The following is a 24,184-nucleotide window of genomic DNA, read 5'->3' as shown; positions in this document are numbered from 1 at the left end:
AGAGAACTGGGGCCCAGGGAGCAAGTGGTCTGCTCATGGCCACCTGGCTCAGCCACTCCTGTCACCAGGCTCTTCTCCCCATCTGGGCCCAAGCTCCTTACCACAGAGCCTGGGTCCCTGAGGTCCTGCGCAGACAGCCCCAGCAACTCTGTGTCAGATTTGTACAACCCCAGCTCCTTCTCCATCCACCGGCTGCGCTTGGTGCTGTCTGAGCCGGCGTCTGCACACGGGCAGAGCACCTGAGGCAAGGAGACAAAGGAGGAATGTCCAGGCTTCCCCTCCCACCCGCTCCCTCCCCTGCCCAGCACCCCCAAAGCCCCACTCATATGAGCTGTCTCACAACAGCTGGGCCAGAGGCAGGAGAGGCTGTGGGTCAGGGTCCTAGGCCTCACCTCCAGCAGAGTGTAGCAAGAATTCTTCTTGAGAAAGGTCTTGGAGGCCTTCTCCCTCCAGGAGTGCGCCGTCAGTACCTGCAGCTCTAGCTGTCTCAGCTCCTCCAACCCCACAGGTAGGTCCCGGCCAACAGCCACCAGGCCCTCCAAGTCATCCAGGCAGGGGTAGTGATCACCATTCTGGGACAGGGGCAAGAGAAAGCTCATTTCAACTTGCCAACATCTATGATGCTACTCTGCGCCTGGCCCTGAGCTGGGAAGACAGACTGGAATCACAGTCTTGAGGCAGAAAAAACAGGGATCATCCTAAGGAAGGCACACCCACCTGGCTCTCTCCTACAACTCCTATATCCATTGGCTCAGCCTCTGGATATCCAGTCAGTCCCCAGGACCACCAGACTAGTTATTTTGTTGTGGTTTGCCTCTTCTATCCTCCCTGCCCCCCACCATTCTCATCCTAACCAGCATCCTATCTTCCCTCAGGCCAGCCTTGCAACCTTTCTTCACAATGCTCTCACCAAGCACGTTTTGCCTCCTCACGATGTGCTATGACCCCTTCCTCTCTCTAGCCAACCCAACTCAACCCAGCACAACGCAATGTATGCCATCTCTCCCAGCTGGACTGAAGGTGTCGGGTGAACGGGGCGGTGGAGGGCGGGGGGTGGGGGGGCAACAGGGTCCTCACTTGGATCTCGTCCACATCAGCAATCCAGGCCCGGGCCTTAGCAAGAGCCTCCTTGAGAGCCTGGATGTTGGGCAGGTGAACAGGGATGTTTTCTGCCTCATGAATTATGGCCTCAAGCGTGGCTGGTGGATGCTTCTGCCTAAAGGTAGGGAAAAGAGAGGCCTCAGTGTGGGGTGGTCTGCCTGACCAGAAGCCCAGCCTGACTTCCAGATACAGCGGTATGAGCCCCTGGGGCTGCTGCTTGGGCCTATTTGCTTGTATTTTGCCTATGCACGGCTGTCAGTCCCTGCTTGCTCCAGATTGCACGCACCCAACTTCTGCCATACCTTCATGCCTCTGCTTGTCCACCAGTCTGTCAGCCTGCTGGCAGTGCCTACACACACAACCTGCAGTATTAACCTGGTGCTGCAGTTTGTCAGATTGTCCCCTGCATGGTGTCTTTCTACTGACACCTGTCCATCTGCCTTTTGGTACTTGTGCTTGTGAGTGTGTGCACACGTCAGCCTGTGGAGCTAGTCCTCTATATAGCTCTGTATCTGTCCATCTCTGCTTCTCCGTAAGACTATCTCTGCCTCTACGTGTACTACGGAGTTTAAAAAAAAAAAAGATAGGAAACAAAAAAGGCGAGGATAGTCAATACACCAACACAGGAGTCTGGTGCCCAAGGCCACCCATGGGACTCATCTTCAGCTTCTCTGCTGAACTTTGAAGGTTGCGGTAGAACGGGGAGGGGAAGAAGCTAGACCCACCTGGCCTCCAGGCAGAGATGGGCCTTCTCCTCCCAGCGTTCAGCAATGGTCAGTAGCTCCTGCAGTTCAGCTCGGGCCTTGTCCACAGCAGGGCTAGGGGCTACACTGGCACCCGCGACCAACAGTCCCCGCATGACAGCCAGGGTGCCCCTTCGGGCTGAGGGGGCCAGTGTGCGTTTCATCTCATCCAGCCATCGCGCCTGTTCCACCTGCCGCTGGAGCTGCTGGGCCTCAGGTACCTCCACCCCCAGCTGCCGCCCTCTCTCCAGCAGGGACTGCAGGAGCCCCGGACTGGAGGGCAATGAGGCCAGGGCCTCACGGGCTTCAACCTGGTAGGCTTCCACCTGTTCCAGAATACCCTACCAGAACACAGATAAAGAACAAACTCCTCAGCAGGGCTCACACAGAAGTCCCACCACCACATACCCCTGCCCTACCTACCTTCTTACCCTCCAGTAATTGCGAGGACAGCCTAGCACGGGCTGGGCTCTCTTCCTTTGCCAGGCCCTAAGCAGTGGTTCCCAACACTCACTGCCCGATAGAATACCCTGTGGCATCTGTTAAAATGCAGATATCTGGGTCCACTCCTTGAGATTCTTAATAGGGGTTGGTCAGGAGCCTGTGCTTTATTTAAGTCCCCAGAGGATTTTGATGTGTAGTATCAAGAGACCCTCTGTCCTAAAAATGCTCTGCTATGCTTGGCCTTCTCACAATCTCTACACTCATACTGGTGTCCACTGCCCTCTCCATCCCACTCCTCTACCTTCCTGAACTTGACTCAGCTTTCCAGGCCCACAAACATCCTTGTTACTTCCTTTCTCCTCTTCCACCTCCACCAGGAAACCTTCCCTTGACTATGCATCCTGTACCTGTACCCTTGTCACCTGCCCCTCAAATCCCATTTCTAAGAGGCAATTGGCTAAAAACCCGTTGCCTCCTACCCTCCCGTTATTCTCACACGTGCATCCTGTCTTGCCCAAATACTTGCAACTTTTGAAAGAAGCCAAGAATGGCCTGCTGCTCAGGTCCCCCAATCCCCCCGCCGATCCCTCAGCAGCACTTCAAGTCCACCCTTCCTCACCTTGACATCCCCAATCTGGTGCATGGCACAAGGCAGGTTGTTCATCTGGTCCAGAAAGGTCCGGAGCTCAGCCAGGGTCATCTGTAGACCAGCCACCCTGTAGGGGCTATGGAGTTTCACGTGTAGGGTTTCAAGTCCAAACCCAGTCCCCTCCCTCCATCTCTGTGCTAAGGCCCAACACCTTTCCTCATCCCTGCCCACTTGACCTCTCATACTTCACAGTTCCCCACAAATGCCCAGGTTAGGGGGAGGGTTTTAAGATACATGCAAGTTCATATGATGGGGGGAAAGAATTAGAAGAGAGGAATATAGTATATATTTGGTGGGGGAAGCTGAGAAATTGATGGTAACAGAAGCTGGATAATTTTAATCCATCTTCTACTGTGAACTCTATGATCAGTTTATGCTTCTGTGTCCTTTTCTTGTCCCTAAACCTCCCACAACACCTCCCTGCCCACAAAATCCCTCGGCCTGTCTGAAATCAGTACCTTCAGGTACTGATAAAAAGAAACATTCCTAGCTTTCTTAGCACTGAGGCGCTCCCCTCCATTCTAGCTGCCTGGCCTCCCTGCCCTCCCCAACGCCTCCAACTGCAGTGCTTGTCAGCTTCCTGCTGATGTCATCTGCCTAATGGTACTCAGAGTCCACCCCTCCCCCTGCCATAGTCCCTCTCCTAGGTGCTGGCTCCTCAGCAGGCTACCTGTGCCCAACACCTCATGCTGCCATACCCAGCTTCCTGGCCGCTGACCAGCCCCAGAGCCCGGGACACGCAAGCCTCTGCCTCGCTCAGGCAGTTCTTTAGTCGCTGCAGCAGCTCACTGTTAGGAAATCTCCGCTCACGGGCCTCAGACTCTAGTGCCCTCAGCTCTTCAAGGCCTGGAGAGAGAATGAGAGCAGCAAGGAGTAGGCAGTATTGAGTAAGGGCAGAGGAAGGGGGTGGGGGAGTACAGAAGAAAAGGGAATAGAACTTGCCTGTGGAGTCCCTCCGTCCCCCCATCACTCACTGCGCTTCCGCCCATCCTCCACCTCCAGGGCCACTCGCACTTTGTTGGCCCAGGTGTCAAAGGACTCAGCCCGGACCTTCAGCTTATGGAGCATGGCAGGGAGCTCATCCAAGGTGTACCGATATCTGGAGGAAGAGGGCAGGGAAGAGCACATCTGGCCCAGTCCTGCATCCCCCTCCTCAGCCCACTTCCCCCAGGTAGGCCCCCTGCTCACCGCAGGTACTGCCGGCTACTGGAGCACTTGCAGAGGTCATTGATGTGGGAAAGGCAGACAAGGCCGTCTGGGCAGTCATAGCAGGCTAGGGCTGATAGAAAGCATGTCGTCTTGCACTTGATGCACTGGCGCTCATCATCCGGGAGCAGCTCAAAAGCCTCTCGCTCAGCTTCCGTGATGCCCTGGGGGTGATCATTATATAGAACAAGAAGAGGGCTGCAGAAACCCCTAACTCAGCCACCACTGAGCCCCACAGTAGAATCACTGAGCCCCACATTAGACTCAAATCTGTGCTAAGAGCTGTGGGGGAGACAAAACTCCACAGAGCACACTGCCTTCGTGAAGTCCAAACTCTCAAAGCTGGGGGAATCACATGAAGCAGGGTAAGATCAGTGTGGGCTGAGAGGGAGAAAAATCAGGTAAGATTCAGATCAGCAGAAAGGACCTTCGGGGTGAGAGAAGGTGAGGAAAGTGGTGGACCAAGGCACCAGAGAGATGGCAATATGTGGAAGTGGCCAAGAGAAGTGCCATGTACTGGGGAATAATGCTAGCTCCCCGGCACTCAGCGCCCACTGTGTTTCAGGCACTGTGCTTGGCTGCTTTATCAGCACACTGCACACACATCTATAACTTAGAGAAATAAACTCAATGTGCTTGTGTTCAGTGTTTAAAGATACATTTTCCACCCCCAAAAAAAACATGGCCTCCAAACCTAAGCCAATGACTTTATCTGTTGATTAGATGAAGAAAAAGCAATCCCTTCCAAAAATGGAGGAAAAGCCAGCTATCTTGGAGTAATTGAAAGACAATATAATGCTATACATTATGGGCAATTTTAGGGATTTTAGAGGGAAATTTTGATTCTAACGTTTTTGTCTTCTATACCAACCTAACTTCTGCATAAGTCCATTGTACATTACAAATCCCGCTCTGCCACAAATGTGCTCTGCACATTACAAATCCTGCTCATAAGATGAGTCCACTGCACATTACAAACCTAGCTGCATTGATATTGAGTAAATTATTTAAACATCTCTGGGTTTCAGTTTCCCTACTTTGTAAAATGGAGACAATAGTACTATCCTCACTGGGTTGTTAGGAGGATTAACAAAGGTAAAGTGACTAAGGACTTAGAAAAGTATCTTAGCACTTAGAATAGTGGAACTACAAAAGGCCCTGAATAGCCAAAGTAATCTTGAGAAAGAAAAACAAAGATGGGAGGTATGAAGTTTCCTGATTTCAAACTATATTACAAAGCTGTAGTAATCAAAACAGTATGGTAATGGCATAAAAACAGACCAATGGACCAGAATTAAGCCCGAAAATAAACTCTCGTATATATAGTTAACTAATATTTGACAAGGAAGCCAAGAATACTCAATGGGGAAAGGATAGTCTCTTTGATAACTGGTCCTGGGAAAACTGGATAATCATATGCAGAAAAATGAAACTGGACCTTTATCTTATATCACTCACAAAAATTAACTTGAAATGGATTAAAGACTTAAAAATAAGACCTGAAACCATAAAACTCCTAGAAGAAAATATAGGGAAAATGCTCCTGGACATTGGTCTTAGCAATGATTTCTTGTACATGATACCTAAAAAGCACAAGCAACAAAAGCAAAAATAAATAAGTGGGACTACATCAAACTAAAAAGCATCTGCACAGCAAAAGAAACTATCAACAAAATGAAAAGGCAACCCATGGAATGGGAGAGAATATCCGCAAACCGTCTATCTGCGAAAGGGTTAATATCCAAAATATATAAAGGAATCGTACAACTCAACAGCAAAGAACCAAACAACCCGAATAAAAATTGGGCAAAGGACCTGAATAGACGTTTTTCCAAAGAAGACATACAAATGGCCAATAGGTACATGAAAAGATGCGCAACATCACTAATCATCAGGGAATGCAAATCAAAACCATAATTATCACCTCACACCTGTCAGGATGGCTTATTATCAAAAAGACAAGAGATACCAAGTGTTGGAGAGAATGTGGAGACAAAGGAACCTTTGTGCACTGAGATGGGAATGCGAACTGGTGCAGTCACTTTGGAAAACAGTATGAAGGGTTCCTGAAAAAATTAAAAATAGAACTACCATATGATCCGGAAATCCCTCTTCTGGGTATATATCCAAAGGAAATGAAACCAGGATCTCAAGGAGATATCTGCACTCCCATGTTGACTGCAGCATTATTCACAATAGCCAAAATATGGAAATAACTTAGGAGTCCATTAGTGGATGAATGGATAAATATGTGGGGTGTGTGTGTGTATACATACATACACATATAAAATGGAATATTATTCAGCCATAAGACATAAATCCTGCCATTTGTGACAACATGGATAGACCTTGAGGACATTATACTAAGTCAAACAAATCAGACAAAAAAGACAAGTATTATAGGATATCACTTATATATGGAATCTAAAAAAGCCAAACTCATAGAAACAGAGTAGTGGGAGTTCCCTGGTAGCCTAGTGGTTAGGATTCCGGGCTTTCACTGCCGAGGCCTGGGTTCAATCCCAGGTCAGGGAACTGAGATCCTGCAAACCGGCTTGCAATGCAGCCAGAGAGAGAGAAAAAAGAAAGAAACAGTAGCATGGTGGTGGCCAAGGGCTAGGGAGGTAGGGAAAATATGGAGACGCTGCTCAAAGGATACAAACTTCCAGTTAGAAGATAAGTAAGTTTGGGGGATCCAATGTACAACATGATGACTATAGGAGGGGAAAAAAGAATAGGCGCTCAAAAAATATTTACTGATATTGGCTCTGATCTTCAGATAAGGATACCTATATTTCACAGGCCTGTCTCATTTTGCTAAGGAGGAAACTAAGTCTCAGAGAGAGTAACTTGCCCAAAGTGAGAATCTAACCGCAGCCTATTTTGATTATGAAGCCAGAGAATGCTGCTGAAAGGATGAAGCCCCTAGGTATTCTTGGATCATGGACTCCTTTGAGAACTGGATGCAAGCTATGAGCCCTCTCCCCAGAAAAAGACTCAAACACACACACAGAATCTTTGACAGAAGTTACGGGGTCCAGAACCCTTCTCCTTAGGTAAGGGCCAAGTGTAGAGAATTCTGAGTGTTAGGATGGAAACATCTTTTCCCACCTTGCTTTGACTCCTTCTGTAGTGTAGCACAGCCCCAGAGGGATCATTCAATAACAGCACTGAACAGAGAGAGCAAATGATGCCTAGAAAAGCCCAGGGGCTCACCAACTAACACCACAGACTGACAGGCCCCAGACTTCCAACACTTACCATAGCTGCAATTCTCCTTACAACCCATGCTCATAGGAAAGTTATAAATGAGCTTGAAAATAAGAAAGTATTACCCTCAATTTTCTTATTTTAAGAAAAGGGATCCAGCAAGGGATTCCTCAGGACCAGCATTCCTTTGTAATCCTATGGAGGACTCTCACTAAGTCAACTCCCTAACTGGGCAGGTTTGGAGCTTAAGAAGGCAGCTGGGGCTTCCCTGGTGGCACAGTGGTTGAGAGTCCACCTGCCGATGCAGGCAGGGGACATGGGTTCGTGCCCCGGTCCGGGAGGATCCCACATGCCGCAGAGCAGCTAGGCCCGTGAGCCATGGCCACTGAGCCTGCGTGTCTGGAGCCTGTGCTCCGCAACGGGAGAGGCCACAACAGTGAGAGGCCCGCGTACGCATTAAAAAAAAAGAAGGCAGCTGAACTACATGAAGAGCAGTCCCACTCATCTACAAACAAAACTGACATGTTATGAGAAATCTATTAAAGACCGCCTTCTACTCAGTAATATTAACCTAGTTTGAGCTACTAAACTATATGAGTGTAATAAAATGGCATTTCTTAAGAAATGTTCCATATTTCTATCATTTTCTTCATGTACTAATATTACCAATAATAGCATCTGCTACACTGCAAGTGCAGCAATAGATGCTTTGACATAAATCACCTTACTCAAGCTTTACAACCACCCTGCAAGTTAGGTATTTATCCCCATTTTAGAGTGGGAAAGTGAGACTTTGAGAGGTTAACTAACTTGAAAAGGTTATCCAGCTTACCAGCAAGTGGGGGTTTCATATGTCAGTTGGTCTTGGGTTATTTAAATAATGATGCAATAACATCATTAGCAATAACAGCACCTGCTATGGGTCACTTACTTAAACATCTTAAATCCACTCAACTATCCCAAAAGATAAGCACTATTATCATCCCCATTTTTTTTCAGATGGGGATACTGATGCTCAGTGAAGTAAATTAACTTACTAACAGTTATCAGTAAATGGCAGAGAATGGAATTGTAGTTTCCAATCCAGCTGTGTCCAGTTCTTTTCACTACTCCCTAAGAGGAGAGGCTACATCTTCTACTTCTTCCTCCCCCGCCACCTCTGCCAGACTAGGGTACCCAATCCAGGGCACTCTCCCCACCACCCACCTTCTCTAGCAGGGCCTTTCGTAGACGCCGCTCCTCCTGCACCATGATGAACATCTCCTTATGCACAGCTGCTGCCAGGTTCAGGTCCAGCTTCTCTGGACAGGCAGCCATCTTGCAGATGAGTTCCTCATGGGAGAAGACACAGTATCTTCGGAGCCGGCGGTAGTGCTCAATGCACTGGCGCCCAGCTGGCAGCTGTGGACAGGTTCAAGGTTGAGTATGGCCAAGTCTGGAGGCGATGGTGCCTCAGCCTCCCCACAACCGTCCTGCTTCTCCCTGCCATCCCATCACACTCCAGACTCACCCAGTCAGCAGTGCAAAAGTTGACAGCCTCAGCAAAGTTGTAGCCTTGGTTAAAGCCACTGTGGTAAGCACGAGGGAAGGTAATGACAAATTCTCCTGCACACTGGTTTGTGCGGACAACCTGAGGAAGAAAAGCCAAGGTCATTGAGACAGAGATCTAAGTGCAGGGTCCTTAAGGAGAGGAAGGAAAGTCTCAGGGAACACAGTCTGACAACAGATTCCCAGACCCTCGACTCCGAAAGAAAGGACCATTGGTCTCTGCTCTCAAGGTTTTGATTTGTGATGACAGGAAAATATGAGTCAAAAGCGGGAAATGTACATATACCAAAATATTTCAACTTCCCTAATAATTTTTTAGAAATTCAAAATATCACTTTTCATTAAGCTGGACATGTTTTTTCATTAATTTTTGTTACCAGTCATGTAAGCAGTTTCAAGAGCCAAGTGGTTCTATAAGATTTGTTATAAAATCAGCAGACCCGGGGCTTCCCTGGTGGCGCAGTGGTTGAGAGTCCGCCTGCTGACGCAGGGGACACGGGTTCGTGCCCCGGTCCGGGAAGATCCCACATGCCGCGGAGCGGCTAGGCCCGTAAGCCACGGCCGCTGAGGCTGCGCGTCCGGAGCCTGTGCTCCATAATGGGAGAGGCCACAACAGCGAGAGGCCCACGTATAGGAAAAAAAAAAAAAAAAAAAGAAAATCAGCAAACCCTGCCATTCTCTATTCCCCAGAGCCATCCATTTTCACCTCTTCTGATTATTTTGGCATTCACCTTAACCGTCCTAAATAACATGCCTCTAGACTATATTAAAAATAGCCTCCTATGTCTCAATTTGCTTAGTTTTCTGTGCATGTATTAGTAATTTAATCCCAACCTTTTGCACAAGTGTCCAACTCTCCTCTCTCCTATCACTTTTCACCTTTCTGTAGCAGTCTCTCATGGAGCCTTGTGATCTGTTTCAATTGGGACCAGCTGCCCTCCCTGGATTGTCACTCTCCCATGATAGATCTCCTGTTTCCTAGATCCCATGTCTTCCTCTTTCTTGGGTTTGTTCCTTTGCTGTGCTTAAGCACATCGTCCAACAGCTTCCTGAGAAACCGTGGGAAGAACTTTTTTAAAAAATGCCTCTATTCTACTCTCAACCTTGATAATCTGCACATAAAATTCTAAGTTGAAAATCATTTTGGAAAAAAAAAAAGAAAAAATAATTTTGAACGCACAGCTCTCATCTTCTAGATTCCAGTGTTGCTTTTGAAAAATCTAAAGCTGTTCTGACTCCTAATGTTTTGAATGAAACCTGTTTTCTCTCTCAGAAAGCTTGTAGGAGTTTTCTGGTCCCATTGTTTGATATGAAAATTCACCAGATATACCTTGGTGTGCATCTATTTGCATTCACGTACTGGGTAGGCCCTCTGATTCTGGAAACTGTCATTCAGTTCAGGGAAATTTTCTTGAACAATTTGATCCTTTCAGTTTTCATTTATTCTCTTTTCAGAGAGAATTATTTGAATATTGAACCCCCAGAACAAATTCTCTTTCTCTTACCTTTTTCCATCTTTATCTTTCTATTATTTCCTTAACTGTTTATCTTCTAAGCTTTTATTTTTTTGTCTTCCATTTTTGCTATCTTAATTTTAATTTTCGTTCTCAGCATGTCCTTTTAAAATAGCATCCTGTTCTTATTTTATGTTTGCAATATATGCTCATTTCTGAAGGTATTAATAAGGTTTCTTTCCCTTTTCTTTTTGAAGTTTACTTCTCCCTGCCTAGCCTCCGTTTGTCCAAGCTGCTTTTTTACCATTTGGTTCTACTTTGTTTATTCTAGAATTTTCTCAGTTGTCTGTTAATCTGTGGCTATCTAGTTATATTCCAGAGTAAGAAATGAAAAGGCTGAATGAAAGTTCTGAGTACAGAGGTGAAGTTTGTCAACTGTGAGCCACTGTAGAGTGAAGCCACTTAGTTTGGGAAACTCTAGGTCTTTCCTTTTGGGCCAGTCAGATTCCCCAGAGAAAACTCTCCTATTTTTTTGCCTGAAGGAAAAAGGTCTGGCTGCTGTTGTTCTAAGAGCCAAGTGGAGGAAGATGGCTGGGAACCTCAGCATTCAGTAGGTATACAATGAATACTACTAGTTTCACTATACTTCTACTCTCAACGGTACCTAGAAGACCTCAATCCAGAGATCTATTTCAACCTCTTTGAAAGTAAATCTCACAGTCTTTTGCTAGAGTGAGGGAGGGTCACATTTCCAGCTGCCCAGTGTGGGTGGGGATCCCATAAATGCTGCTGCTGCTGCTTTTTTTTTTTTTTAATTTATTTATTTACTTTGGGTCTTCGTTGCTGCACGTGGGCTTTCTCTAGTCGCGGCAAGCGGGGGCTACTCTTTGTCGCGGTGCTTGGACTTCTTATTGCAGTGGCTTCTTGTTGCGGAGCACAGGCTCTAGGCGCGTGGACTCCAGTAGTTGTGGCATGCGGGCTCAGTAGTAGTGGCACACGGGCTTAGTTGCTCCGCAGCATGTGGGATCTTCCCGGACCAGGGCTCGAACCCATGTCCCCTGCACTGGCAGGTGGATTCTTAACCACTGTGCCACCAGGGAAGCCCCTCCCATAGCTTCTTATATAAATATGAACCAATCTTTATTTTTACCCCATTTGTCTTTACTCCCGGAATGTCTGCTGCAACCAACTACTGAACCTTTGGGGGGTACTGAGGTATAAATCAGATTGGTTCTCAGATGTTCCAGAACTGGCTTAAGATTCAGTTTTCTTATTTGTTTCCTAGTTTCAAGAATTCTGTTTATCATTGTCTCTTTTCTTGTTTTCCCCATCTCTGTGATTTTTTTTTTTTACCTTAAAAAAAAAATCACTTTGTGCCATTTTGTGAAGTTTCAGTAAGGAATGGAAGTAGCCACGTGTATGTTTAATTAGCTGTCTTTACCAAGAAGTCTTGCAAAGTTTTTTAAAATGAACATTCCATGCTGATGAAGACAGAGTGAAGTAAGTACAGTGCTGGTAATGGGGACCAATAACTTCTCTCTGGAAAGCAAAATCGCTGATACATAACCAAGAACCTAAAATGTTTAGAGCCTTCAACCCAACAATTCATCTGCTAGGGTTCTAGACTAATGAGGAGAGAATTAGCATCCTAACAATACTGAATCTCCACATTTATTCAGGCCATGTATCAGTTCCCACCTCCAGTACATTTTCTTCTCAAATCTATCCCTACTTAGAGGCAACATCAGTATTTACTGCTTGTACTACTGCACTGGCCCCCATTACCAACCACTAGAATTGTCTTCCCCAACCAAAATGCAAACCTGATTATGTAATGTCCATGTTGAGAACCCCTCACTTGAATCCCCATATCTACATGATAAAGCCACGGCCCCAACAGGCAAACTTACTCTTCCTTCAAGTGTCACCACTTCTACAAATGCTTTCCTGACCTCCCCCCCGCACCCACTTCCTAATGACCCAGTCTGTTGTTCTTTTGTAGCACCTCTAATATTTTATTCCAGTTGTTTACTCACCTTTGTCCTCTACTCAACTGCACATGACTAAAGGCAGGGATTAGTTTATTTGCTTTCAGGGTGCTGACCAGAGGCCTTGCACACAGAGGGAGTTCTAGCAGTGTTTGCTGAATGATCTAGTCCCAGCCTTAATTTTACAGATGTGAAAACTGTGTCCCACAGAAGCCTCAAGTAGCAGAGCCAGAAATAGAACCTAATGCCCCCTCATTTTGGCAATGTCACTTTACTATTTCCTATGCAGTTTTTTTTAGAAAGCTCTCCTCACATTCTGCAGCTATTAAAAAATGACCCAAAAGTCCATCAACTGGTGAATGGACAAACAAAATACAGTATATCCATACAATATAATATTGTTCCACCACAAAAAGGAATGAAGTTCTGAAGCAAGCTATAACATAGATGAACCTCAAAAATATTATGCTAAGTGAAAAGCCAGACACAAAAGACCACATATTATTCCATTTATATGAACTGTCTAGAAAAAGCAAATTTTTAGAGTTAGCAGATCAGTGGTTGCCTGGGACTAGGGATTGGAATGGAGAGTGACTACAAAAGGGCACAAGGGATCCTTTGGGGGTGATGGAAATGTTCTAAAACTGGATTGTGGTGATGGTAGCACAACTCTGTAGATTCACTGAATGGTGCATTTAAAATGCGTGATTTTTATGGTATGTAAATTATACTGCAATAAAGCCGTTTTTCAAAAAAGATGGTTATAAATAGTTCATGGTGAGGAAGTAAAAAATCATTCTAGACCAGCACTGTCCAATAGTAATATAATGCCAGCCACATATGTACTTTTTAAATTCTCTAGTAGCCACATTAAAAAAGTAAAAAGAAACAGGTGACATTAACTTCAATGTATTTTATTTAATATATCCACAATACTATCATTTTAATGTGTAATTGGTATACAAAAGTATTAGTGAGATATTTCACATTCTCTGTTTCATACAATGTCTTGAAATCCAACATATGCTTTATACTTTCAGTACATTTCAGTTGGGACTAGCCATGTTTCAAGTGCTCAATAGCCACATGTGGCTAGTGGCTACCAAATTGGACAATGCCATTCTAGATGATCAAACTTAACAAAAGAGATTATAAAATCCATACACTGATTACTGTCATGTCAAAACTTACATAAAAAACAGATGGAAACGTAACAAAATGTGGAGGAAATAGAGATGACCTCTCTACTGCCATTTTTTGGAAAGGGGGGATGTTTCTTTTATAATGAAAATACTTATATTATATATCTCTGTCTATAAAAAGAAATGGCCCTCTCTCACCAAAGGGGAAGATGGGTGAGGTGGTGGTGGGGGGGCGCGGCCAAAGATAGCTCTGAGGGACCTCCAGCTGGCTAAACTGCAGCCTGCCAACATGCAAATATGAAAATCAGATGTCCTGGATTGAGGGGATACTGCCAAGTCCAAAGAGCCTGGAGACGCTGGGAACTACCTATAGGAAGGGCCTGGCAGACAGAGGAGGGGGTGGTGAAGCAGCAGCTGGCCAGAGAAGCTGGGGAGCTATGAGCAGGAGAAATGCTGTGGAGGTGGAAGCAAAAAAGTCTGTGATCAAAGTTTTTTTAAAAACAGATTAGAATTGAATGTGTGTGTGTGTGTGTGTACGTACGTACGTACGTACGTACGTACGTACGTATATATGAATCTTAGCTGTCTGAATCCTTAAGGAGAATCTTCTTCTACTCTTATAATTCTCCTTGACACTGTGGGAAAGAACTGATGCTGTGGGTCAGGAAGAAAGGAGTCTGAGGAAAGGTCAGACCCAATGTCTACTTGTGAAGAGCATAACTTGAAGGGTCCTTGGTCATTTCTACATCTTGAGCCCAGTAATTCTTTTTTTTTTTTTTCCAGTAATTCTTAAATGGGGTGATGCAGAGAGGGAAAAGGAATGCATTTCCTCTAATTCCCTAGATATCTCAAACCTTGGTTAAGTATCACTAAAATGCATAATAAAAAGTATTACTCATAGGTTATATAGTATAGCAAAACAAGCTGAAGGCAAGAAGAAATTCAGGTGAGAACCACTGATTGACCTACTGTACAGATGACCAGGGATTTCAAGATGTTAATTCAATATATACTGACTACCTACCATGTCCCACGCACTAGACTAAGCAGCAAGGTAGCCAAGGATGGTTTTGGGGGGACGGGGTTGAAGGGAGTGGGGAGGAGCAGCAGCACAAAATGAATAAGACTGAAAGTAGAGGTGGAAGATGTACTCATTCCTGTTTCTACAGGACTGTTGATCAGGGTATTTTAAGATCCACACCAGAAAACTGGCCGATACTAATCAACGTTAGAAATTCCCCGGAATATAAAGGCCCTTATAGGTAAGCCAGGATGTATACCCAGGGTGGGAGAGAAGTCCACAGAGAAGGAGAATAGGACAAGTCAGGACTCTGGGTTCAGCTTTTTTTTTTTTTTTTTTAATGCTGAAAGATATTGGCACTTTTTTTTTTTTTAGGTTACTTCCCCCGACCCCGTCCCAGCTTTATTGAGATATAGTTGACATATAACATGTTGGTGTACAACATGTGGATTTGGTACTTATATATTGCAAACTAATTACCACCATAGAACTCTGACCTGTTAAATAAGTAAACAGACCTACCCACTGCTCCAAGGGTCACAATGTGGAAAGGATAGCAGAGACTGCTAGTTGTCCCCCTATATTCATTCTCACCCTCTTTCTTAATAACATGACCTCCAATTTGTAGCTGGTACATGACCATCCTTAATAAAGATCAGATTTTCCAGTTTTCCTCACAGCTAGATGTGGCCATGTGACTAAGCTGTGACTAACCGGAGGTGAATGGAAATGATGTGTGCCCTTAAGAGTAAGGAGACTTGTCTTGCCCAGTCCTTCCTCTATTTCCCTTTTCCACTGGTGGAAGCCATCCCTAAGGTGTTGCCCTCAAACATCAGGCCCAGAGGGCTCACCATCACATTGTATCTCTAACCACTATTATTTCTGTCAAACCTATAGCCTGATTAAGATAGAATAGGAATGAGAAAGGGGCAGGGGTAGATCCCAGACAACGACCACCACCACCACCACAAAGGACACCACTAACTCATCCCTACACCTTGCTCCTATTTCCTGGACACTCACCGGCACACCATGGGACATGAGGGTGTTGGGATTCATGAGGGTGACAAGTTGGTGCAGAAGGTCAGGCTGGCTATCAAAGAGCTCAGGTGTCAGCTTCTTCATCACCTCTTCCAAATGTTCTGCTGCAAGTGAGGGTACCCCATACCAGGTCTTCGGCTCACCCCTGACCAAGCAGAAAGGAGACATGTAGAGTGGACACACCTATGGTACTGAAGGAGCCCACCCTGACTGCTTCCCTGGCTCTCCAGGAACCCACTCACCAGTGGAGGTAGTTAATGGAGTAACTCCAGTGATCCTCAATATGCCAGCAAAAGGCTGAGAAGACCATGCCCACGTAGAGCCAGGGCACCTTCATGCCGGAGATATCTGCATTGATGTGGCACAGTACGGACTGCTCCAACACCGGCATCACATTCAGGTTCCAACCACTAGTAGCATACTCCTGTCAGGTCAGGTATTTGTGGAAAAGGGATGAGAGTTTTGCTAAGGGGTGGAGATCTTTGGCCCAGGGAACCTTAATTTTGAGGTCACAGACCTTTTTGAAACATCTAAGAAATATTATAGGTGTTCTTCCCCCTGCCTCCGTCAAATGCATACACACAAAATTTCAATTCACTTCACTTTACTTCAATTTTAGGGAGGTTCATAGATGTGCCCACCCACCAAAATATCTGCAAGTTAAAAGCCCCTGCTCTGGACCAAAATGCACCCTTCCCTTGATACAGGCCTAGGGCCTCATTATTTCCTGCACTTACAATCCCAGTCCCTGAACACTTCTTATGAATGAGCCAGGCACCCTGCCAGGTACTTCATATACCTTCTCATTTAATTCTTATAAAATTTGTAAAATTCTACAGACAAAAAACCAGCCAATCTCATGACTGGAGATGCCATGCCAGATATTAGGCTGTGTTCTTTACACATATCATCCCATCTACATCTCACAACAACCATATAAGGTGGGCATAATAGTCCCCATCCTATAGAGATACTGAGTCTTTCAGATACTAAACGACTTGCTTCAGTCACACAGCTGACATAGCCATGAATCAATCACCTACTCACCTCCTCCTCAGGGGTTAGGTGCCGCTTACTGTCACTGACGGGGAAACCGCTACCAAATTCTTTGGAATGGATGTCAGCCCCATACTCAACAGTCACATCTTCCTCAATGCTATTCACCAGCCGCCAGAATTCCTTCTCCACGAGTTCTGTGGGCACCATCTAAGGAACAGGGGTAGCAGATGACCGTGGCCCATCATATCCTGGCCCCACTGACCCAGGAGAGCTATTGACCATCAGGCACCTATGACCCTAGCCCTGACACTACCCCAGCCCTCCATCACCTACGTGTACGGGCATGTTGAAGTAATCGGCTTTAAAGGAGTCAGCCATCTCGCCAAAGCTCTGCAGAGTGTATTCCCGGGTAGCCTGCTCAAAGCCAAAGGCTTCGGGGGGGCGCTTACACTCCTGAAACCCAAAGGAGAACACGTCACCAAGGCAGAGGCAAAGAGGTGGAGAATCCTCAAAAGCGGAGCTGGAATATGGGGTAGGAGTCAGGAGGAGAACAGCCCTAGGTCTGCACTGAAGGCCCCTGGGGCAGGTCTCACGTCATAGCTCTACCTTTTCCACCTAGCACTTGAGCACAGTTAGTCCCTTCATTCCCCACATGCACTTCTACCATGCTCTTGCTCTTCTCTTCCTTTAGGACTTTACTATCTAAACCATGGGCTCTGACTTAAATATGCTACCCCATGCTCTCCTGCCACTATTTTTTCTCTCAAGATAAAATGTGACTTTATACAGGATGCTTAGAGAAGTTTTATGCCCAGACTGGAACTACAGACCTGGGAAAATGACACTGAATATTCTAGTAGCTTGGAGGATGGGGAACGAAGGCACCAACTCCTAGTGTCAAACCCCACACTATTCCTGTTCTTTACACTGTCTCAGAAGACAGGACGTGTGTCTAACTCACTTTGTATCTATGTTCGTGGTTTTAGATGAGATGTATGTACCCCAGTCAGACACACCTTCTGCTCATGTCTGAAAACTAAATGTCAATCTGGTCCACTGGCCCACAACCACTTAGAGAAGAGAGCCAAGTACACCTGACAGTCTGTTGTCTATGATACTTTTGGTATCCAAACTCCTCCCTAAAGGAATCCCCACCACTACCAAGAACATTATGCACTGCCCTGGTCTCTTTCCTCATTTGTGTGTGTCTAGTGTGTGTGCACGTGCACACCTGGTCTCTATGACCACAGTTGACAGGGCAAGAAACTGTCAGCATCTACTCTCCAGAAACCCAGGGAGAGATGTAGACTAGCACCCAGAATTTGGATCACGGTAGGAGGCTCATGAAATGGAACTGGAAGACTTCCCAGACCTCTTAGTCCTCCTCACTGCTGCTTCAGCTGCTCTCCTCACTGCCTCTCTTGCACTAGGTACACTATCCCCATGTATCCTTACTCCTGCACGCCTCCATCCCCCAGTCTAGAAAGCCTGCCCACCTCTTGTAGTTAAAATCTACAACACTGCAAACCAATCTAATTATCACAACAGAAGGAAAATACCTAAATAAATATTATACCCACATGACGGAACCCCTACGAGGAAAAAAAAAATCATACCCATGAATAAATTTAATAATATAGAAAAATGATTATAAAGTAACAAATGAAAATATACAGTAAGATCCCAAACTTGTTAAAGATAGTTATATATATGCAACAACGAAAAGATGAGAAGAAAATATACCAGACTATTAACAATGGTTGTCTCTAGGTGGTGAGATGATAGGTAATTTGTCTATTTTCCAAGCTTTCTAAAAGAAACAAAGAATAAAAAACTTGGAAATCAAAAGAACATTTTTTTTTTTCATATTCCTGTCCTCCAAATCTCATTGCTGACACCTTCCCTGATTACTACCCTTAGTCACTTTCCTGTCCTCTGAACTTCTACATCTGAATTTCTAATACACAATTTAACATTTGATTATATGTCATCACATATGATCTGTCTCATCATGACTCTCACCTCCCGGGGTGGTCTGAGAGCTCCCAGAGGACACAGGCTGAGTGTCCTCCTTTTCTTTCTCCCAAAGTTCTGCCCAACCTAGCCCCACCCCAGGGACCCAAAACATAAGACTGTGGCTGAGCTAGGAGGCTGCTTTCCATAAGACCAGATGAAGGAAGGCAAGGATAGCCTATGAGGCAGACACAGACTGGGGCTGGGAAGTCCTTACCGCCATGACACACTTTGGGCACCGCCAGACACCCTTGGGAATCTCAGGCAAAGGAGGCAGCAAGCAGAAGATGTGGTAGTTGTCATCACAGCCGTCACACAGCAGGAGCTTGTCGTCCTCATCCCCTCGGGAACACATTCGGCATACGTATGACTCAATCTGCCAGGGGAGGGAGGCAACAGTTCATCAACCTAAGCCCTGTCCAGCCTGCCTTTCAAACATCAGACTCCTCCAGACAGCACCCTAGTCCACAAAGATCTCCATTAGAAACCCACCTTGCTTGCTGGCTGGATCATTCACGGCCCTGTACAGGTTAGTCATGCTAGGCCTGAAATTTAACTGCGTGCACGTACCACCTCCTCAAATAAACTGTAGAGCTGTGACAGCAGAGTCTTTATCATTCAGTCCTGAATCCCCCATTTTTAGTCATTCAATAAATACTTACTGAACACTTATGTGTTCAACATTATGCTGGACTCTTCAGTACAGCAATAAATAAGACATGGCATCTGCTTTCTAAAGGCATACAGTACTCCAGAGGCACAAGTTCATAAAAATTCAAAGGCAGTGTGGAAACTGCCAATAGCAGCCCATAAAAGGGTACTATGGAAACCTAAAGAAGGAAGCACTCGAATCAGCTGGAGATAAGGAGGAACAGCCTTGAGAAGAACTTCACTGAAACGGTGACACTTGAAACTGACTGAGACCTGAAAGCAAACTGGAATTTGGCAATGGGGCAGAGCACAGGGGAAAACTCTTCCAGGCAGAAGAAACCGCATGTACAAAGGATGGGGAAAGAAAGCATGGCACATCTCGGGAAAAAAACAAACATACCTACAAGTAGTTCAGTGTGGCTATAGCAGGAGTAAGGTAGGCAGTGATGGGGAATGAGGCTAGAGGTCTGCAGGGACTGGATCATGCATGGTAATGAGCTTAGCCTTTATCCTGAAGCAATGGAAAGGGAGTCTCCTCCTCTGCACCCTTCCAGCACTTCATGTTGACAGCACTTGATCACCCTTTCTTGTTCTTTGTTCCATGTGAGTTGGCCTTGTTTCCCCAATTAAGTGAGCTACGTGAGGGCAGGGCCCACCAGGCCCACTTTTCTGCTTAATGCCACCTGGTCCAGTGCCATGCTGGGGAAATGCTCGTTGAAGGGATGAGAAGCAGAGCATTAGGAAGCCAGGGCTAGGTCCTTACAAACTGGGCATTGCTGTGGTTCCTCCGCAGCCTCATGGTCATCTTGGTGCAGGGCTCTGGGCTGTGACTCAGCTCCTCCTTGCTCTCCAGGAAGGTCTTGGGTGAGGGTGACTCCACCTTCACGTCCCCGCCTGACTCCTCCTTCACCACTATGGTGGGGGGGCACTCGGGCCCGTCCTTATCTGAGAGAGAGAAGAATGGCTCTGAAGCACAAGTCTGAACAGTCGCGGCCCAGGCTCCTCTCCCCCGGTGAGGCCATTCTTCACACTGCCCCAGCCTGTCAAGCCTCACCTTTTTTCCGCAGAGTCTTATCCTTGGCCATGAGGCCCAGGCCCATCATCTTGGGGCCTGCCCCATAGATCTGAAGCTTCTTCAGCTCAGGATTCTTTTCAATGTCTTCCTCTGTGGGTTCCGGCTGGGAGGAAAGAAGGAAATGAATCAAGACTATCTGGGGCAGACTGCCCCATCCTAAAAGAACAACAGCTTGGACTCTTATCACGTGAGTTCATGCCAGGGTGGAGGCATAGGTGGGCCCAGGCAAGAATTCAGATTGCTTTTTGGAGACTGAGGGTAAGTGAACTCCCTCCTCATTCCTCTCTTGGAATGGAATTAAGAAGGGATCTCAGTTTTTCCAACTGTAAAATGAGAATATTAACTCCTATCTCACAGTTACAAGGGGTTTGAGGAAAACATATATAAAGAAATCTAAGTATTTGAATCTACCAATAAATGGCAGTGACTAATATGATCTGGTAAATTACATGCTTCGGTGAGCCCAGGGACAGTGTGTATCTTGTTCTCTGTTGTATCCCCAATGCCCAGAAGAATGCCGGCACATAAGCTTCTTCCTGAAGCTAAGGTACAGTTATAAGGAGAAAAAGAAGAGTTCTTCCCCTATGAGCAGAGTGAGTCAGGAAAAGAACAAGGCAGGCAAGAACACCAGACAAAGGAAAGATATTATACAAAGAGATCAAAACCCAGCTCAGAAGCTCAGCTGAGAGTAGAGGAAGAGCAAGAGTGAAGCCAGAAAGAGGCACACTACTGCTCAGAACTCAAGAGAACCAAGAGAAGGGACAGTGGAACAGGGAGAGAACCTTGGTCAGAGGGAAGGGAAAGGACTCTCTTCACCACCAAAGCTCCAAGTTAGAAGAAGGGAAGTACTCACATCAGGCTGTAGTCTCTTGGCTCGCCGGCCATAGCTGTTGAACTTGGAGGGCTGCACAGACTGTCGAAGGGGGATACTGTGGGGTTTGTATTCCTTGTCCTTCTCCTCATTATCAAATGGACGTGTGTTGCACTGCTGGGGACAGGTGAGGGGTAAGGGTCAGGGCATGGGGCCCCAGCTCCCAACAGCAAGGACTTCCCTTTACCCTCACCCAATGGCAACCAAAGCCGTAGTTTCATGCACCACGCCCCCCGCCACCCACCCAATAGGCCCTGCTCAACTGGCCACTGACACCAGCACACACTTTGGGAATTCTTCTCACGCCTCTGCTGATGCCATCCCTCCTTCCAACCACCTCCCCGCAACCATCTCCCCAACTAAACCAAACTCCATCTCTTCCCAGACCTCTCCAGGTCTCCAGTCCACTCCACTGAACCAGTTCCATTAAGAGCAAGTGTGGAAATCTGCATCTGGCAGGGGAAAGCCTATTCCCACCCTGGCTCGGCATCCTTACCACCAGGTTGGCTCCAGACTGGTACATCTCATAGGGGTAAACGATGCGTTCATAGTGGGAGCGTAGCAGGGAGCCAATGTTTTTGCCTGGTGGGTAGTTGAGGCGCTGGGCCACCCGAGCCCATCGACGGTCCTTGCAGATGGCTTCATAGCCACCTTCCTCCACCACGATCTGTAAGGACAAGCAGGAAGGGACGTGGATGTGCTGTGTGTAGGTACAGAAAGGACAACGAGGACAACTCCAGCCCCTCACTTCACTGGAGGCTACCCCCTCCTACCTCCACCACTCAGACTCAAATTGCAGCCAAGAGATGCCAAGAAGTTCTGATGACAGCTTGTGTGCTACCAGGCTGTGCCCCTTCCACTGTAGCCTAGAGATCCAATATCCAAACCAAGGTGGCCCCCAGAGTACCAAGGATATTAAGGTGTGGGGTGGGGAGGGGTTTGAGAAAAACCTGTTCTTACTTTGCTGAGGCTGTAGAGGTCCAAGATCCGCCGTTCTACATTGGGAATCTTTAAGGAGGAGCCCTGGATTTCCCAGAATTTGGCAATCTGATCCAAGTAGTTCAGTTTCACTCTCGTCTGGGCCTGGAGAAAAAATGGCTCAGAGAGGCTGGCCTCCCCCTCTACCTGACCCCTATCTTCTGGCCTAATCTTAGGGGAGGAGAAGGGATGCAGAGCAGCCCACTACCCAGGGCCTCTCCCAGTGAACTGGATCCCCAACTCTAGGTAGCACCTCGCCCACCTCTCTTATCTTTGCCACCTTCCAGGCAACAGGAGAAGCCCAAGGTCCCAAAACAGAGCAGGTAGAGTCGTAACAGCCAAAGCTTTACATATACTCTTTCTCAATCTCCCTGACAGGGCTGTAGAAGTATTGTCATCTCTTTTACAGAGAGTCCCTGCTTCCTCAAGTCACACAGCAGGTACCAAGAGATTTGAGTGTCAAATAACGTAAGTTTTTGCTTTTCCTCTGCTAATAATCTGCTGTATAGTCTTGAGTAAATCAGTTCTATTCTCTGGACCCATTTTCTGATTATGAGGGAAATAAAAAACTGCCCAGTCCACTCACCCCAGAAGGGTAGACTTATGAGAGGAACAGTGGATGCCCTCTGGAACTCTGGAATTAAATCTAAGCTCTAGGCATGTTTCAGAGAATGAAGGCTCCAAAAGAAAACATTCACCTCTTCACATGCGCCATGAAATTTGTTCCATGGTAGCTGAAGGGTGAGAGTGCATGCTAAAGATAGAATGGCCTAAAGAACTGAGATGGTGTACCAAAGCAGCACTGGCACCTGGCCTACCCAGGAACCAATGTGGGCCAAAGATTCTAGGAACAGGGCATGTACCATGCTTTCCCGAAATCTCAGTGACCCAAGAAGGGCTCCCCAAGGCCCCAAGTCTATAACCACCTCACCCTAATCAGAAGGCCTAGTTCTAGGGAGAACTGGGTAAGTCATTATCATTCATTACTTTGCTCTGATCCCATTAGGGGGAAACAGGGACAGTTCTTTCACAGATGAGGAAAAGTAAGTTCTATTTGTGGAAAGGAACATGCTATGGCTCCTTTGCTATGAGAATCCCTAAGGGGCCAGGAACCCTACTCCCTCCACCTCAACCCCTTAGCTTTCCAACCTTGGCCCATCCCTGCCCCTCCCCCTCATTAGCCAGCACTATCTCTCTAGAAAACCTGCCCCTGTCCCATGGTAGGCTACACCTTGTCCTAGCTATACCCCAGCAGGCCTGGTCAGATCCATTTCTCTAAGGACCTTGTACCCCATACAAGAGATGATTTTTGCCCTGACCAGAACAGCACCTAGACCGACTCTAGAACAGTGATTCTCAATGAGGGGCAATTTTGCCCTCCAAGGGACATTTAAGTAATGCCTAGAGACATTTTTGGTTGCCATAACCGGGAGAGGGTACTATGTGGGTAGAGGCCAGGGATGCTGACAGACATCCTACAATGCACAGGACAGCCCTACACGACAAAAAATTACCTGGCCCAAAATGTCAATAGTGCCAAGGTTGAGGAACTGTGGTCTAGAAGACAAGTACGCTTTTAGGTAACGGGTATTCGGTTGGGCCTAATAGTCACTCCCACACCCCCAGACATCTAGCAAGGCTTGAGGATACATAATAATGAGGGAGAGGAGTGGTAGCATACCTCTACCCTACACCTTCCATGGTAAACTCCAGAACTTTACCTGGAACTGGCTCGAGGGCATCTACTCTCATTGCCCTGGGGCATTCTCAGGTCCTTAGTGGAGAACCTCATCTTACCCATGCAAAGGGCCTAGATTTCCTGTATGGAACATAAAGGAGAGGGAAAAGCCTACCTGCCTGACCCTCTGTCCAAGTTTGTAACCATTCCAGCTTCCTCACAGACCAGTTCTTGTGTTGTTCCTGCCTATCCACCTCACCTCCCGCCTTACCAAGCACCATGGAAGAAAGGTAGGAAGCACAGGGCTGTAGATGAATTGGATAGATGAGGACACATTCAGCTGGCCAAGCAAGAAAGGGTCTCAACCAGACC

General features: G+C 46.6%; 1 protein-coding gene across 8 annotated transcripts in view; it reads right to left on the bottom strand.

Moving 5' to 3' along the window:
• Positions 1-24,184, bottom strand: part of KDM5C (lysine demethylase 5C) — a 32,639-nt gene that overhangs the window by 2,824 nt on the left and 5,631 nt on the right. For 4 of the 8 annotated variants that reach the window (XM_060088017.1, XM_060088015.1, XM_060088018.1 and 1 more), the window contains exons 3-22: positions 22,117-22,239; positions 21,653-21,823; positions 21,139-21,273; positions 20,265-20,388; positions 19,974-20,155; positions 18,777-18,935; positions 16,880-16,999; positions 16,595-16,753; positions 15,790-15,971; positions 15,530-15,692; positions 8,864-8,983; positions 8,560-8,754; positions 4,126-4,307; positions 3,912-4,036; positions 3,636-3,783; positions 2,908-3,013; positions 1,827-2,185; positions 1,078-1,216; positions 393-572; positions 102-239 (exon numbers count right to left, since the gene is read on the bottom strand). In XM_060088017.1, coding sequence (XP_059944000.1) covers positions 102-239; positions 393-572; positions 1,078-1,216; positions 1,827-2,185; positions 2,908-3,013; positions 3,636-3,783; positions 3,912-4,036; positions 4,126-4,307; positions 8,560-8,754; positions 8,864-8,983; positions 15,530-15,692; positions 15,790-15,971; positions 16,595-16,753; positions 16,880-16,999; positions 18,777-18,935; positions 19,974-20,155; positions 20,265-20,388; positions 21,139-21,273; positions 21,653-21,823; positions 22,117-22,239 — 3,210 coding nt within the window. The remainder of the gene's footprint in view (positions 1-101; positions 240-392; positions 573-1,077; positions 1,217-1,826; positions 2,186-2,907; positions 3,014-3,635; positions 3,784-3,911; positions 4,037-4,125; positions 4,308-8,559; positions 8,755-8,863; positions 8,984-15,529; positions 15,693-15,789; positions 15,972-16,594; positions 16,754-16,879; positions 17,000-18,776; positions 18,936-19,973; positions 20,156-20,264; positions 20,389-21,138; positions 21,274-21,652; positions 21,824-22,116; positions 22,240-24,184) is intronic. The other 4 variants (XM_060088016.1, XM_060088019.1, XM_060088021.1 and 1 more) reach the window with 2 other exon arrangements.

Source organism: Mesoplodon densirostris, chromosome X (assembly GCF_025265405.1).
Source record: "Mesoplodon densirostris isolate mMesDen1 chromosome X, mMesDen1 primary haplotype, whole genome shotgun sequence".
NCBI classification, from domain to species: domain Eukaryota; kingdom Metazoa; phylum Chordata; class Mammalia; order Artiodactyla; family Ziphiidae; genus Mesoplodon; species Mesoplodon densirostris.
This window is presented reverse-complemented; position numbering and strand designations above follow the sequence as displayed.